The 18,534-nt window shown below is 32.5% G+C and overlaps 1 protein-coding gene across 10 annotated transcripts in view; it reads right to left on the bottom strand.

Annotated features, from left to right (window-relative positions):
- Positions 1-18,259, bottom strand: part of LOC148610375 (transcription intermediary factor 1-alpha-like) — a 51,773-nt gene extending 33,514 nt beyond the window's left edge. For 2 of the 10 annotated variants that reach the window (XM_088542912.1, XM_088542916.1), the window contains exons 1-2: positions 7,602-7,977; positions 6,680-6,826 (exon numbers count right to left, since the gene is read on the bottom strand). In XM_088542912.1, the coding sequence (XP_088399038.1) occupies positions 6,680-6,826; positions 7,602-7,817 (363 nt within the window). In that variant the 5' untranslated portion in view covers positions 7,818-7,977. Of the gene's footprint in view, positions 1-6,679; positions 6,827-7,601; positions 7,979-18,116 lie in introns of those variants that run through there. The other 8 variants (XM_088542913.1, XM_088542917.1, XM_088542920.1 and 5 more) reach the window with 6 other exon arrangements.
- Positions 18,260-18,534: the final 275 nt, after the last annotated feature.

The raw sequence follows: 18,534 nt of genomic DNA, 5'->3' as shown, positions 1-18,534 counted from the left end.
AAGAATATCAAGTTCCACCTCAATAATAGGTTTCACATTTAACGGTGCCAATCAATTCAAGCCCATGAGTTTCCTCTCCAACAGGCCAGTACTAGCCTTATATCTCCGGTAAAAAATAGACATTTATGTTTCCATTTACAAAGAAATATTAACCTCTTCTACTTTTTAGTCAAATAATTGTATCATATTGTGTGCACATAACCAAGGTTGTATAAGTTTGAAAATTGCACGATTGATATTCCGAAAACTTATAATCCATAAAACTACAGATGTTTATTTATTCTTGTCGAACATCTATACGCATTAAGCAGAATTCTTAACAACAAACATTATTATTTGAACTCTGACCCTTGTACCTTTCCCTGCGTCGTTGTACTGGGACAGCTATCTAAATATGGAATTAATAGCATTACTTGTAGAATCCAATTTAAACGCAACTGACAGAACAGTTGGAAACATTTTTCCTACATTAAAGTGTCTAAAAACAATGTATTATATAGTTAATTTTAACGGTCTGTACCATAAGATAAGCTTGCACTTGTATTGTGTTTTTTTTTGTTTTGTTTTGTTTTTTTTTTGCGCCATGATATTTTGGAGGTTTTCTTCACCCTCATATTAGAGACAACTTTGTCAATGTTGGATATTCTTGTTAAGTAGCTGTCTAGCTAAGAATCATGCAAAATGTGATACATGATTGGTGAGCCTTCATATTCTTATTTTCAATATTTTGTTTAAAACGTTACAGTAAACAGAAATTAATACGTGACTTTTCAAATAACCACGTTATTACATAGCAGTTTTTTTAATCGAATGTTCCCAGTGTAATAAATTTCGATAATTCACACTGTGAAATAAATTCGGTAATTTCACTCTCGCGCATTGTCCCGCCCAAACGTCACAACTTTGATATCAATCCGCCAATCACAGAATTTCAAATTCATATTGAAAATATCGATAAATTATGAAGACATTCTATATAATAAATAGGATAATCAATTGGTTATCGTGAATATCCAAAATATTATCACTCGAGCCAAGAACGCTGGAGGATCTAACTCGTTCGCGGAGCAAGTTCCGCACACTCGTTAAATCTAGGCGTTCTTCGGTACTCGTGATAATATTTCGGTTATGTTCACTCTTTCCAAATAATAATCCTATTATTCTTAGGAGATATAAATTAAAAGAATGTACGATATAATTCAAAATTAAGGAGATAACACTGTAAATGACACTGAAATACAATAGAAACTATTCAATACATTGGATGCGAGTTATCTCCTAAGGATAGACAGATTGGAATGAATGGTATAAATACATTCCATCATATAGACCCATAAAACAACTTATAACAAAAAATAAAAACATGTAGCCTTTTTCTCGGGGTATCACATTTTACAGAATTTGCATGATTCTTACAAAGACTGCTACATAACAGCTGGTTACAAACTGTTTGGAGAAATATGTATTAGGACACCTGTTGTATATATGTTGTGTATTAGACTGTAAGGCATGCATGTTTACATTTACACGTGTTTATAATATAGTATTGAAAACAATGATACGTGTTAATGTTTCACATTGAATTTCTTGGAGATTTTTGTCCACTCAATGTCTAACCCCGAACTTTATCAGATTATATTTATCATATTTATCAAAATCTGCAGTATTACAGATTTCAAAATACCCCAAAACACTGCACAAAGCTTCATTCCTTGTATTGCATATGGTAGAACCTCTCAGGTATGGATTTCGTCTTTCTATATCGATTGTTGTTGTTTTGAGTACTTGTATACAATTAATGTTTGGATTGAGGCTGACTTTATAGCTGATCTGATCCGAAAGAAAGAGTATCGTTTAGCTAGATCTTTTAATCTCAGTTTCCGCTGTATAGATGACGTATTATCTTTAAAGAATCCTAACTTCGGGGATTTGATACATCGAATCTACCTCAAAGAACTTGAGATAAAGGTAAGTTACAGACACTGTGAGGTCAGCCTCATATCTTGACCTACACTTAGAAATCGATGGTAAAGGAAAACTATTGACCAAATTTTACGACAAACATGATGACTTTTCATTCAGAATTGTCAACTTTCCTTTCATCTGTGGCAACATCCCTTCAGCACCTGCGTATGGAGTGTTCATATCACAACTCATAGTCTGCGTAGTTTCGACAAGCTCTGGCATAATGTATTACGTATTACGTTATGCCAGAGCCTGCCGAAACTGCGCAGACTTTTTGTATCGCGCAAAACTTCTAACAAATAGGCTTCTGGAACAGAGTTATGTTGCTACAAGATTGAAGTCATCACTACAGAAGTTTTACGGTCGTCATCATGAATTCGTGGATCGCCACGGTGTATCCATCTGCGCCATGAAAACTGATTTGTTCAACGTATCATAGTTTTCTTTTCCTCTTTCGTCTACCCCGGACATGACTTTTTATGAACAACTCCGCGTGTGTTTCTAGAAAAGCAGAGGACGCTTACCCTACCGGTGCACCTGGTCCATGCTCCCAGTTTTCAGTGGAGTTCGAGTTGCTCGTTTGCTTTTGTTACTTTGTACGTATAATTTTAGTTACTTTATGTTCTTTGTTGTGTATGTCTGTTTTCCATGTCTGGTCTTTGTCCCTGGATTACATTCTTTTTTTTTTACCGCTATGACCTTAATTCTCTTGATTACTCTATAATATTTGATTCTATTGATGGAGATGAGACGCATCTTCTTGAAACACGTGTATATCATATCTAAATTTGCCATATATATTTGGTATTTTTGTATTTAAATTTATAACCACTGGGTCGATGCCACTGCTGATGGACCATAGGTCCCCAAGGGTATTTACCAACCGAGTAGTTAGACTTGTCTGACCCTAAAATATACGATATCTTACTTTTTTATCGATCAAAATTTGCAGTATAACAAATTTAAAAAGACTCAACTACTTTCTGAAATTATTGATGATGTTCTGGCTTGAGAAACATCTTAACTCACTTAATCACTCCATGGGGAAAAAAATTATATATCGATATCGAAAAGTTTGGGGGTGAGTGAGTGAGGGGGGTTTTTAACGTCTTTGACTACCCTGTTGGGTCTCAAAAAGCGGGGGTGACAAAATTGTTTACTTAAATACCTAGGATCTAGAGCACGCATCGGGCATCGGTAAGATTGAACCGTTTTTTTTTTCGGGGGGTGGGGGGGGGCTCTTAAAAATTCAAAAGCGGTACTAGGTATTGAACAACAATCTGGAACTTGATGAAGGTGCACGTGAACAAATCTTTAATAATTATTTTGATATTTAAAAATACATAATGCCTTTTACTGTTTTACAACTAGGGTTTATTTTCTTCGTAAACAATACCTTAATACGCGAGCTATAAACAATTAATGTTGTTAAAGGTACGAAACTAAAAACGATCCTTCAGTTGCATAGTATTACCCATGATTTTACAGGTTAACTTCCTGTCATACTGAAATCAGACTCTCCGTGCTTCTACGATCAAATTTAAATTCGCATTGATTACCATTATGACGACTCCGTCCTTATTACAGTTTTTACACGCTACACTATTTACATTTTGGATAAATGTCAGGTTTGGATTGTTCTTTAAAGAAGGACATGACTGACCTTGCCCAGTCTCCGTCTGGTAAAAACAATTTGGAAATAAATTGTCCAACTTTATCCATAGTAGAAGTACTACATATGCTAAATATGTAGAATAAAAATGCAACGCATGACACAGCCTAATACGACCACAAAAGTCGAATCCTGAATAGTTTGGGCAAGTATGGGACACATCATTCAAACTTGATGCTTAAAATTTGATTGCGATTAAATATTTGACACAAGACAGGAGTATTAATAGAATCAAAGGCCCTTTTGGTCCCTGATTCCAGTCACATCCCTTGAAATTAACCCTAACCTTCCTTTGTGAGTGAAGTACTTTGTAGGACAACTTCAAAGATATCGTTCCCTTTTACTCAAATTATCATCCAGAAATAAGAAAAAAGGCTTGTTTCGGACCTCTAAATCTTTAATGACTCCAATAGCAACCTTCAAAATCAATCCCATACTTCTTTCTGTGGTATCTTGCGTGTAGCACATTTTGAAAGAGATCTATTTACTTACAGTCACGTTATTGTCACTATTATCAGTCTGGCCTCTTTAAGGTCCCTAATAATTAAACGGTTCAAATCTTACTCCATTCTCCAGATTCAATCATAGTTTGATCAAAGTGGTATAGAAGTATCTCGTAGACACTCACACGCTATTACTTAAGTTGTCTTAATTTTCTTGGCCTCTTTTCTGCCGTTAATTCCAAAATGATTGCATGGGGTCATAATTCCCAAATTCAATACCAACCTTCCTTTAGTATTTTAGAAAACTCGTGGTATTTGTTTTTAAATTTAAACCAATAACTATTTTATCATGATAAAACCAAGTGTTTACGAACGCCGCCGACAACACTGACACGACGATAAAACGGACTACGACGGTGCCATACCTATATACGTATTATTAAAATTTATCAATTTTCTCAGTGATATGAGAAGCGTTCTGTTGAGTTGCCTTACCGTTAATGAAGCATGTAAAATAGGATAGTGCAAATATTGGCCCATGATAGCAAACAGAAAAATGATGTTTGACATCGGTACAATATTGATGACGTCAAAACAAAGCAAGTAAACATAAATTAAGTCCTCTATAGTAATTTCATAGTTGTAAGATAATGAACCCCTAAAATACCGAGGCTTCATTCCTTCATTCATTAATAGCAGAAGCTACAAAAATGCAAAGTTACAAAATATCAGAACATAAACTCGAGTGTTTACAATGGGTTGAGACAAAAATCAGGACAACAAAAAATCGTTTATTTGCCAAACATAGATTGCCACATGTATTCTTCATTGCGAAGTCTGTAAGTCCATATAGGACAGACTCGGCTCTCGGATCTAGAATTGGATCATAATTTTATGATAAGTTTATTTTATTTACAAATTCATGTATGCTCAATACTGTGACTTGAAATGACCAATTATGAGTAAGAGTAAATTACCAAACTGAAATCCAAAATTCTAGGCAAAAGTCAGAGGGGAGAAGCAAAAGAAGGACATTATGTTCATATCATAAATAATTAAGAGAAATTAGAGAAGTTGGAAACAACCGCAATGGTCCAGACTTGGTACAGACATTTCCGATGGAAATGGTGCATGGTAAATTCCGGTTTCTATTTCCGTTAATTGTTTCCGCTATATTGCAATACAAACAGACAGCATTCATTACAGCTAACCATATCATGATATAGTACTTGTAAACTGACATGAAATATTACAAAGCAAGATGACTATACAAACTAGTTAAATATTACCAAGTTACTGTGTAAATAATTCTCGTAAAACTTTTATTGCATTTGCACAAAATCACAACAGCATTTTAAACAGCAATTTAAATGGTACATTTTCTATTCCAATAAAACTACCGATCGATTAGAATTTATGATTTGAAATTTAACGTTTGACTATTTTAAAATTCCTTCGTAAATTTTACAGCAACAGATATTCAATATCTAAGTATGTTCTCGTATATCAGCTTCAGTCGAATGGGAAATAAAAAAAAGTGTAGCAACTGCAACAAGTAGTCAAAATACACGTGGGTACGATTCTAGACTGGTACGATTAGACGTAAAACCATAAGCGGACTGGAACAATTAAGTTTACATCCGGCTAACACATGAGATATAAGAATGACAGCTCATTCCTTGTCGCATCGTATCGTGTAGCTTAGACATCAAGAGTTTTATATAACATTTAAGTAGCACTCCAGCTAAGAATCATGCAAAATGTGATCCATGGGTAAAAAGCCTACATATTTTAATTTTTGATATTTTGTTTGAATTGGCATAGTAAACAGAAATTAACATTCAGTTTTTCATATAACCTGTGTTCTTAGGAAATTAAAATTATATAGAATGCACTGTAGATTTCAAAATTAAGGGATATAAATCTGTAAATGACACTCAAATACAATACAATCTATTGGATTTTCAGTGTTGATTATCTCCTAAGAGCAGGCAGATTTGAATGAATAATTACACATTTCATAATAAAAACCCATAAAACAACTTAATTACAAAAATAAAAATATGTAGCCTTTTTGGGGGTGTATCACATTTTTTCAGATTTCAAATGATTCTTACAAAGACAGCTACTTAAATGAATTGAAAAGAAATGAAGCATATAACCTCTGAAGATCCTAATATGTAACAGATTCAACTAATCCAAAAGAGGCATACCGCGATTGCAATGACAGAAAGTAACAATCATAAACAATTCCGACTATTGCAACTTGTAAGGCATTTTCAATCTTCGATTTTCATGCAACCAAATGTAATTTGCTTTTTTAAGATATTAACATAGGTCCAATTTTCCCTATATAAGCAGTAAAAAAATATCTTCATCACAGATTCTTTAGGATAATTTAAAAAAAATGGTTGTATTTTAGATGTATTGATATATTTCAGGCAAAATAGACCAAATTGAGAATTGTCTGATTCTTTCACAGAATGGTACTAAAGTATTCGGCGACTTTAGTTAAAATATTATTGTAATTGGCTATGATTAGTAGAATAATCAATGATTCAATGTTTTTTTAAACAATACTACTTCTAATTCTATATACCTTCGCTTTACTCTCCAGCTTTTTTAGATGTGGTTTTTGCCTAAACTTTGGGAGGTATTTTTTCTTCGTTTTCTTTCTTGGAATTATTGTAGGAACTGCATCTTCTGTCAAGACCTTCCTTTTAGGTTTGTAGCCCATAACTTTTGCCTAACAACCAAATCGAACATCATAGCAAATAATAGAAAAAACATACTATAAAGTCATAATTGAAGGGATCAGACATTTGTTTATTACAGTGATAAAAAGTAAAAGTAAAAAAATAACGACTACACTTATTTCAAGCATTTATTTTATGTTAACACAAAGAATTAGTAGTGTACTTTTATCATATATGTGCATTAAAGTAAGAATGCTTACATGCAAAATCCTTGCTTATCAGAGTTCGTGGATAGAATTTGATATAAGAAAAAAAAACATCCAAATCTCCATAATCGGTGATACATATCATCAATATACATGTATAAACAACGTGCAAGGATTGAATAATATTTTTCAGTTACAGAATACAGCAAGTAGTTGCCCCTAAGTATGACAGACTGACCGACAAATTCACGGTAGGTGACCCGGGTAAAAAACGGAGTTGGAGGAAGGAATCGGTGTTTTGCCATTAAACTGAAAGTCATGTTATATAATATATGATTGATAAGTATCATCGCAAAAATGACGCATAAATTAAGCTGAAGACTGCAAACGTCCCCTAACGTATTACAAAATTTACATATTATGTATCTTTTAAAGTTAATTAAACACATTCACCTAAACATTTTCATTTCATGAAGTTCATGAATTACCCATAATTTTCCCCATTATGTCACCAAATAATTCTTTCAATTGACGCCGTTAACACAAATAATATTTCTATATACATGTATATATGAACTAGTCGCATCAAACATTTAAGTAATAAATGAAAACAATTTACCCGAATATCTTCCTTGAAATATCGGCTTTCGAAATGTTTCTCACAAACTACTTTCTCTTTTGAATATTCATACGTTTGAATGTCAAGTTTTGGATTTCCAATATTTTTCAACCATAAGGCACATCTTTCGTACTCCTTCTTAGGGTCAGGGATAGCAAAGGTCGAAAAGCCACGTCCACGTGTAACGGTACAATACTTAACTTTACACTGCGGCATTTCAAAACAGAACAGTTAACTCAAATAAATGCAAAAAGTAGTCGTTCCCACGTCACAGCTAGGTATATATTTATGTACACACAACGCACACGATGTATAAAAATAGATATTAGGTTTCTTTATGTGTCGAGAGCACAACACACTGTAAAGCTTTGATTGTCAAGGTTATGTTAATGTTTACAATTTAAAAGTGCGTCAAGCATCAAGTACTATCATTCATCATTATTTAAGTATACAATATAATCTCCGATTAGCCTAGCTGTTTGTCTACTTTATATATTGTTCTGCTATAACATGAATTACAAAAGAATGTTGATATAAAACAGAGCAATCTATGTGATATACATACAATTTATACAAAAACAAAAAAAACAAAAACAAAAAACAAAAAAACAAAAAATACAAAAAAAAAATACAAAAAAAAAATACAACGATAACTTGAAATCGTATGTTATGCTTGATTAAACATGAATGTAACTGTCTGTTCGTTATGTTATGACGTGATAACGGAGTACGCGCGTTTATATAAGTTCTTTGTTTTATCCTAAATCTTTCATTTCAAATTGAATCATAATGGCTTCTTCATATAGCAGCATACATTGCAAATTTAAAGTTAATCAAATATGTATTATCGTTCAATCCGAAATCAATGCGAAGCCAAAAATACTTAAAAACGGCCGGAAGTGACTGCAATTTTTGATTTAATGACTGTGACATACTTGTTTTATTTCTACTGTTGACATTTCTTTGTTTTGCTTTTATTTGTGTTTGTTTGTTTTTAGTTGTTTTTCTTTACATCAGCAAACAAATGTTGCACTTTAAAATACAAGTATTGTTATTAAAACAGAAGTTTTTGTATCAATTGTAAAACTATGATAACGTGAATATGGTCGAACCGTATCCGTTTCAACGTACGGGAGGGATCCATGGACTTCCTTTAGGAGCGGATTTTGCGGTATACCGCTGAAAGATTGCATTTCTTACGTATGTGCATTCTCGCTATGATGGTGTGGGTGAACAAGCAGAATCAAATTCCTGACACAATGTACTTTTTTAGGTATTGTTTACTTTATGATATGTGAATATTCATTCTATTTTGAACAATATTTTGATAAAAAAGCAATTGCTGACTTTATATATATATATATAATAATCCACTGAGTAAGATGAACGACCGTAAACCGAAAAAATAAAAGTTGCGATTTATCGTTTCACAGAAAGTACTACACATCATAGCATTAATGCTTTTTTCGGTCTAGCTTCGATGTCTGTTGAAACCATCAAAACAGTTACCGTTATATAAAATAACACAAGAGGAACGGGATCACATTCAAAAAGATTGTTTATCAAATAAAAAAATATCTGAAAAATTTGTATGCAAACTTATTTCACCTCTTACAAAGTAACTTTATTTTTCGGTAAAAGACATATTTCTTTGAAATGTGAACTTATGAAAGTTGTTGGTTATAGCCTACATCGGTATTAACTTTACATGCAAGAGCAAGTTGAGAATAATTTTCTTCGGTATTATTTGTGTCATATTGTTATATTTCAATGCTAGACGAAGTAGAAATAACCCTATGTTCAAATAATTTTTAGAGTAGTAACAGCATCTCTTGCCAACAAGTTTAAAAGAAAAGTCAAGAAGAAATTTCCATATCACAGATTAAAATATCGAGTCTGACTTAGTACAGGTACTTCCAGTGAACACGCTTTACGGTTTCGGTTAATTATTTGCATATAAAAATCAATTAAGTTAGTAAATTGTAATCACATTAGTTTTGACCTTTACTTGAATGGTTAATTCATTGCTAGCCAATAACATTTGTGCAATTACTTGATTAAGTTTAAATAATAAACGCGGACACTCTTATTGATAATCACATTTTGTCTTGAGTTTCGGCTAATATTCAGAAACAAGAAAAGTAATTAAAATATTTTTCTATTATATGTTTTCGTCAATAATAATACTAATCTATTTATCTCATACACAAATTAAGCATATGCAAATCACCAATAAGTATATAGTATCTGTCACAAATTGTATATTTAAAGGATGATAAGGTATATAGTTCGATATCAAAGATTATCACGTACGAACACATCAATATATCCTCCTCATTATACATAGCCTTAAAAAAACAATGAAATAGAATGCCCAATATACAAAATTGAAATAAGTCACACCTTCCATTAATACATCTGAAATAGAGGCTCATACTGGTAATAAATACAAGGTCAACCTTTGACCTAAACAGCACTGGAAACCTGGAATCAGCCTTACAGGAAGTTGTAATTAACCTGAGCGTGTGACCTGGTAACTTAAATGGAAAACATTAATATATGTAGTAAGTTCCCGGATGGCAACTAGTATAATACGGAGTAAATTACTAGTTTCGTATCTTTAACAAAAACAAAATGTTTATAGATCACTCCTCATGGTTTTATAATATTATGAAGAAAAACATACCATAGTTAATTTAAAAACCTGTAGAAGGAACAACTATTCTTCAAAATGCCAGTATATACAACTTCGTCCTCTTACAGGTTACTATTTCCAAATAGTTATATTATTTAGTATACAATTTAGTACATAGTCAATAGAAGATATCGACAACCGTTGACTTCCGTCTAAATCATTATAAAATATGCAATATAAAGTATGATATCTCATGCAATATATCACCATAATTTAAAGGATGATGTGTTCTCAATATATCTATTCTGTCGTATGACAATATGTTTAAAGTGAACCGTTAACTTCATTTTCTTATATTTCACAGTATGAATAGTGACGTTTTAATTCACGTAACAATGACGTCATAAAACAAAAATACTGAATGTCGTTGAACAAAAAATCAATATCAAATTACAAATCAAACAACGTTAATGTTTAAATTACAAAGCGTCCTTTTTAATTAATTGTTAAGCGTTAACATTTTACCCTTTACAAAGATACTGGGATCGGATTATTGTTTGGTAAAATTTCATTGTTACCCTTATTGACGTAGATAATTTGTTTATTTAAAAACACGTTTTGAGTTTATACCTATCATTGAATAAATACGATATTTAATATTTATATGCACTAAAGAGATCTCGTCTTCGCAAAACAAAAATGAACTTGACACGATTGATATATTTCTTGGAAACGAGCAATATGATGAAAGCAGGACCGAACTGAAAACAATTTTGTTTTTATGTAGTACTTCTTCGCCTGAATATATAGCTGAAATATTGCTGCTCGGACGTTAAACCCCAACAAACAAACAACATGTAGTACTTCATGAACAAGTTTCGTTTTGAGGCGTCCAAATATTAAGGAACTTTCAAATTATAAGCATCCTCGATTCGTATAAGGCAACAAACGTTTAAAGACTTACAAAATAGATGACGATGGAACACGTCTTATGTGTAACTTTTTTGCTTGATGTAATTGATTTAAACAATGGGCATTGGTACGTACGCAAAAATGATACTACACAGACATTACCTCCTGTTCCTGAAAGATCTCTGAAATAAGCTCTCATTTTATTTCAAAAATCAAAACTGTTTATGAAAGGAAAACATTTCTGTACATTTTATAAGCGCATTGTTCATAATGATTTCTATATAAACGCATATCTTGGATTTCCCATGTGTTTATATACCCTTCTCTGCCAGTGACTAGTGCTACAATCCAATCTGCAAACCCCATATGCCTTCCTGAGGATTGTGAGCTGACATGTGGAGAACCAAGCAGACATTTATTTTTCTATTGATCAAAGTTAACGCGTAGTTCATGGAAGCAATTGAATATTGTGAAATAAGTATTGAATTTTCTAGAAAGCTTGATTAGTGGTATCTACTATATAGTACATGTAAATAATCTTTTAAAACATACCACATCGGTCTAGGTTTGGATTTTGCAACACAAGTCTTCTAGAAAATGATTGCATTTTTGTATTGTTAAGTCCAGTATGTAATTTGCTAGCAAAACGATTTGTGGTCTTCAGTAGAAAGTATTGTCTTATTTTTTAATACAATCACCATTTCCGATGAGAGAGTTCAGTCAATATTTTAAATATCAAATATAATAATAATGAATATGGTGAATATGCCAAAGAGATAACAATCCCACCGGGAAGACAAATGTCAACTGAGGGCTACTCATTGGTCTTCAATGAACTACAAAACACCCTCACACCACCGGGCAGGCTGCAAATGGCCCCAACACAACAGTATACACAGGTACACCGAAATGGTTGCTTCTATATACTTCAGCAATATAAAGAAAACTGAAAAGGAAAACGATACAAAGCATACAGAGGTCAGGCATTCCTAATATTGGGTCAGGCGCAAAACATACAACAGGGTTTAAGTACATAATCATAACCCTCCCAGTTTTATTTTAATTGGACAGTGACAAAAGTATTACACAGTTAAACATACCTAAAATTCAGTTCAGAAAGGTCTGGATCCCTTATTAAAACATAAATAAAGAAACTGATGAAACGTCACACAAAGGCACAAGCAAAGGCCTACTAGAAGTTATCTGACATGCCAGCTCCAGACAAGTTTGAGACCGTTTGTATTCAAGAGTAATCAAGGGAACCAAGGTTCTAGCGGTGATTATAAAATGTAACCCAGAGACAAAGACCAGACATGGAAAACAAAGATACATAACAAAGAACATGAAGTAACTAAAATAATACATACAAAGTAACAAAAGCAAATGAGCAACTTAAATTAGTTAATATTAAGTCCGTTGTTTACTCCACAAGTTTAATGTGTGTTTTAGTATGAGTTACTGACATAAAATGCCGCCTCACGTATATATAGTTTGAGTTGGATATTTTAGACATGACAACTGATTACCAATTTAATAGTTTGATTCCCATTAGAAAGTACGGTGAGCGTCAAAAACGATTTGTTTGGCTTAACTATGTACATATTTTGATATACACCTGCTATATATGGTAATGTTGTTGAACTAACTTGATATTATTGTTTTAATGTCCAATTTATGCAATTTTTGTCACATTGAATAATTTATTAAGGACAATACATATCCAAAGCATGGCTAAGACTGCAGTAGAATGTGTTGATCTAGCCCAATTTGTTTTGTCAGTTAACGAGTGGAACCCACAAGTGTTATCGAGCGGAGTGGTCATATTTTCGTTATTAGGGATTGAGCGTATATATCCTCTTTCAAAACACGGATGACTCAAAATATTTCTGTCGGAAGTGGTAATGCAGCTAGGATGTGATTATTCAAACTTTTAACGTAGACGCACATCATTTCTCATTAGAAGTCTCGTATATCAATCGTTTAGCATCAGCGACATTATAACATAATGGTACTTCATGTTATCTAAGTACAAATAGCCCCATCCCTAAAAGGCTAAGTAAGCAATTAAAAAAAATCAAATGCCATATCTAATTAATTATAACTATATTCTAAAAGTTATATCATCAGTTCAAATTAACATAAAAATTATTCATACTGTCAAATTAATGTATGTTAAAAAGCAATTAGCCTCGATAAAACATTAAGGTCACATCGAAGATGAGACGTGTTTAATTATGTTCCTGGGGAATATACATGTAAATGAAGGATTCTTAATCAGATATGAATATTTCATACATGAACGTTTGAAACAAATGATAACTCAATACACTCGTAACTCATAGTGGATAAATACCACCATTTAATTTCTCTAATAATATCAATTTAACAGAACAGCTTGTCCAAACTACGCAGACTTTTTTGTATCGAGCTAGAAATCTAATAAATAGACTTCTGGAACAGGGTTATGTTGCTACAAGATTGAACTCATCACTACAGAAGTTTTATGGTCATCATCATGAACTCGTGGATCGTTACGGTGTATTCATCTGCGCCATGAAAACTGATTTGTTCAACGTAACATAGTTTTCCTTTTCCTCTTTCGTCTGCCGCGGACTTGACTTTTTTTATAAGCAACTCATTTGCTTTTGTTGCTTTGTATGTGTGATTTAGTTGCTTTGTTGTGTATGTCTGTTTTCCATGTCTGGTCTTTGTCCCTGGATTACATTCTTTTGATTACCGCTATAACCTTGATTACTCAACTGATATTTGACTCAAACTGTATTAAGTCTTTGTCCCTGGATTACATTCTTTTGATTACCGCTATAACCTTGATTACTCAACTGATATTTGACTCAAACTGTATTAAATTTTCTAATGTTAAATTTAATGGAAGAATATGCAGAAAAGGTAGAAAAAATTAAGAAGTACGAAACAGCACGTTCGAAAAAGTTGGGTGAATTTTACAAGTTGCAATTTCAAGCTTCTTTAGAGAGTTACGTTTAAGCGCAAATGCAAGAAAGAGAGATATATAGGAAACAATCATAACAAATAGAGCCATTTCGAAAAAGTCGACTGATCTTCACAATAAAATAAGGCGTTCGCAGGATTCAACAAGATACGTCTGCTGATTTCGGACCCTGAACAGTTTTCATAAATATGAAAAATGTAATTTGGAATACATTCAGTTGCAATACAATATGTTAAAACTAAGAATGACATAACTTTCATATCGATTCAGTCATTTTTTAATGTGATTTCTTAAAAACAAAGCATGGCGGAAATTTCATACTCAATTCAATCATTTTTAATGTGATTTCTTAAATACTAACTATGACATTATTGTTATACAATATTGCAAGTTCCTTCCACTGATAAAACTACTGCTTTTTGTCGTTTTTCACCACTTTTCATAAACTTAAATTGGTATTCACTAAAACAATTTTCAAAATTATCCTTTAATGGTGGGGAATCCAATTGTTCAATTTCATACAGATCCTATCACAATACAGTTCAACTACTGAATATTTAAGTGCTTACAGGAAAATTTAATTTACGGACCGCAAATATTTCTTTGGTCATATAGAATGGACCGCAAGTCATATAACTAGAAACACTTTTTGGTTTACCAATCTAGATTTTTATGACCGAGGTGAGTACTTTTTATTGGAAGACATGATGTAAAACAAACATAATATTTGTACTTGTACCAGCTAACTTGCAATAAGGTCAATAAATACGCCACGCCTAAAATAATACGACAAAGCTACCGTTGCAATGTTATTAAGCCGACTTCAATAAGGAATACAACGTGCAGGAAGACTTGGTTAAGTTTGTAAGTAAAATCTCGATTTCATGTAAATCGTTTCCCAATTTTTCGGGTTAGACGTACGTTAGGTGGTAAGCCACCTATGACTCGTCTACTGAGTGGCATTATTGAATGAATTTGCAAAGGCAAGATCTGTCATGATCTCTACCTATCGTTCAACTATAGACCAAATACAAAACATTGTATGACAACAAAAAGTTGAACTGATGCAATCCATATTAGGTAATTTTAAGTACTTTTTGACAGGACATAAAACAAAATATTCTGTACATATGCGGAATGACTAGTCCGGTAATGCGGAAAGCTAGAAACCTGCTAGACTGATGACCTCTAGCAAAGAGCTGTTAGCTAGAGACGTTACGTAAAGAGCCGAAAACAACGTCATACGAACTCTGTTAGTTCGTAAGAAGTTTCACATTTTGATAGTTGAGAAAATTAACAAAATGTTTCACCGCATACGTTATATTAATCTTGAACACATTTTACCAGAATTGACATTGCCACTTTGTAGTCCCTAATTCTATCACAGTTACAAACCTAATCTCCTTTAGAAGTATAGCACCTTGTTGAATTCTTTAATGATTTTTAAAGCTTTTATGTTTGAATTCACCCTCTTACAAACAACTACTGTCTCTAGCAATATTATCTAGCAAATATATTAGAAAACTGTCGGACATCTAAACTGAGCATTCGGGCTTTTCAACTTTTCGCTCTGATATTAATATAATCATTAAATTGGATCACAACGGGAACTGAATTATCACTCGATCAATTTTAATATCAATCTGCAATTGAAACCAGTCTAAATCAAAACCCTTTTGGATGGCGATATTGCCGGATAAGGCGAGTGTCTGGTTAACAAAGGTTTCATATAATAAAATAAAATGAAAGGTTCAAAAGCACTGCATCTGATATAAGGTACTTCGGACGTAGTCTCGATTATTCAGGTTATAGATTTATTCAATGTTCGGTTAAGATGGGTTTCACTATGGTTTGTTTATTTGTATTTAAGTAGCAGTCTTTGTAAAAATCATGCAAATTCGGTAATATGTGATACAGCAAAAAAGCTACATATTTTTATTTTTGTTATATTAGGTTGCTCTATAGGTTTATATGATGAAATGTATAATCACTAATTCCAATCTATCTGCTCTTAGGAGATACTCCACGTTGAAAATCAAACAGTTTCTTTTGTAATTTAGTGTCATTTACAAAGCTATATCCCTTAATTTTTAATTATATAGTGCATTCTATATAATTTTTGTCTCCTAAGAACACGATTTCTTTGAAAAGCCACATAATATATTCAGTGTAGTTAAGCGTTTTAAATTAAATATCAAAAATAAAAATATGTAGGCTTTCCAACTATGTATCACATTTTGCGTGATTCTTAGCTTGAGCGCTACTTAATCATTTGTGTTTTGTATTGTTTTTCTGTTGACTAAAACTTCATAATGTCAGAAAGTTGTTAGTTATAATTTGACTTTTAGTTTGATATTCATCCGTCTTGATTTCATAGAGGATCAGGGCCTCATAATGATTGGCAATGCGAATTTAACTTATGACCTTAGAAGAACTGAGAGCCTGATTTCAGTATAACAGAAAGTTAACTTGTAATACTAAGTACTAATGTAATGTAATGATGGTAAATTTCGTAACTTTAACAACATTAAATGTTTATGGCTCGCATTTTAAAGTTTTGATAATATGAAGAAAAAAAATAAATCCTAATTGATGAAAATCTGTAAAGAGATATCAATATATTTAATTTCGTCCTAGTTACATGTTATACCTGCATCATCTTAATATAGCTAATGAAATTCATCAAATACCATTGCAGTAATAATTCTACAATCAGTAATTGATAAATTGTGTAAAAAACAGACGTTGGGTAAACCAATGCCAACCTTGCCTATCATATTTTGTATCTTATTGTACTTCCAAGCATGCGTGACTTGGACATAATTTCTTACAAATAATGTCGGTCAAACTATACACACAAAGCTGTAAACGATTATACAATCATGAGCTGTTTTGATTTGGAACAACACCTTCATGCACTGACAAATAAATCGATTGTAAGCGTAATAATCAAAAAAAGAATCAAACTATCTAACAACTGATATATATTATACATGTAACTGTAAGATCTGCATTTGATTACTTTTTCGATATATCTGCCTGTAAATATAAACTTATAAACTACGAAAACTATCAAATAGCAAAATGGTTCACATGTGAGGATTCAGGCGGGGCGTGGCGGGCGTGCGCCCCCCCCCAAATTTGCAAAGCATGGGTTGTCAGATGTAGGCGGTTTTAGGTTGAAACTTTAATTTCTCGCTAATTTTACCACGAAAAATATCTACATTGCACCACCTTAGAAGAATTTTTCAAACATTTAACCTAAAAAAAATTTAACCATGCACCCCTCCCCCCTCTAATCTAAAATCATGGATCTGTCCCTGGTTCATTACACTTCAGTTCAAATAGCAATATATAGACCCGTTGGTTAACCCCCTATCAAAAACAAAAACAAAAAAATCTTTACATCAACTATCGTTCGATCTAGATAATTTTTGGGGTAACCAAATGGTCCATATATTGCCATATAACCCTCAGCACGTTTTCTTAACACTTGTCGTTCATCGCCAAATGGATTAACATTGCAGACGTTTTAAACACGATGCTTAAAGTCATACATGTATGAAAACATCATCAGAAAAAAAAAAAGGATTTTCAATACTATTCACCCATTTTACCATTTATAATATTATTAACATTGTTCACGATTCCTTATCAGCCGGTGTATTTTGCTAAACTCATTACATTAAGAAAGATTTTTGACGCACCACAAGTTAAACACAGTTGCCGAGACGAATGTAAACTAGAGAAGAATAATGATTGCTGTAAAATGTTACAAAGCATCTTACTTTACATAAATAATTGACTCATTTATTTCAAAATGTAAGACGAATACTTTGATGACGTCAGTAATTATCCCTATGACGTCATCATTAATTCATATATCAAAAACCAATCAGACGTTCCTTAATCAAAACATTCACAAAAAACAAATCAAGCCAATATTAAAAAACATGTCATACACAACAAGTTATAATGATATATCAAAAATGGTACGTACCTACAATAACTTCTCTTTATAATAGAGCGCAAATACTCTATGTAAATGTATCAGTAGACATGCGCAATGAAGTGGCGAAATCTGGTTGAAACCGGCTGAAGCCGCTCAGTTTATTTTTAACTATTGCATAAGTACAGTGACATGTGTGCCGGACTTGAAACGACATATAATCAATAATTATGTCTAACATTTATCTGGCAAGTAATTTTCCATTACAGCTAAATTATTCAATATAACAGGTATTTTTTATTTAAAAATTTACAACCAACTCCTTCTCCTACTATAAAACAAGGACATACGTATTTTACATTCCATTGTTTACGTATGCTCGCGGCTTGCCGCCAAGTTTCTGATTTATTGTTTGCATGTGGATTTAAATAACATGATACGATAAACACTCCTTGATTTTTGCACGGAT

The sequence above is a fragment of the Perna viridis genome, chromosome 8 (assembly GCF_037379345.1).
Source record: "Perna viridis isolate PV_CMFRI_1.1 ecotype Kerala chromosome 8, ASM3737934v1, whole genome shotgun sequence".
In the NCBI taxonomy this organism is placed as follows: Eukaryota; Metazoa; Mollusca; class Bivalvia; order Mytilida; family Mytilidae; genus Perna; species Perna viridis.
The sequence above is the reverse complement of the archived record's forward strand: the minus strand, read 5'-3'. Positions and strand labels throughout refer to the sequence as shown.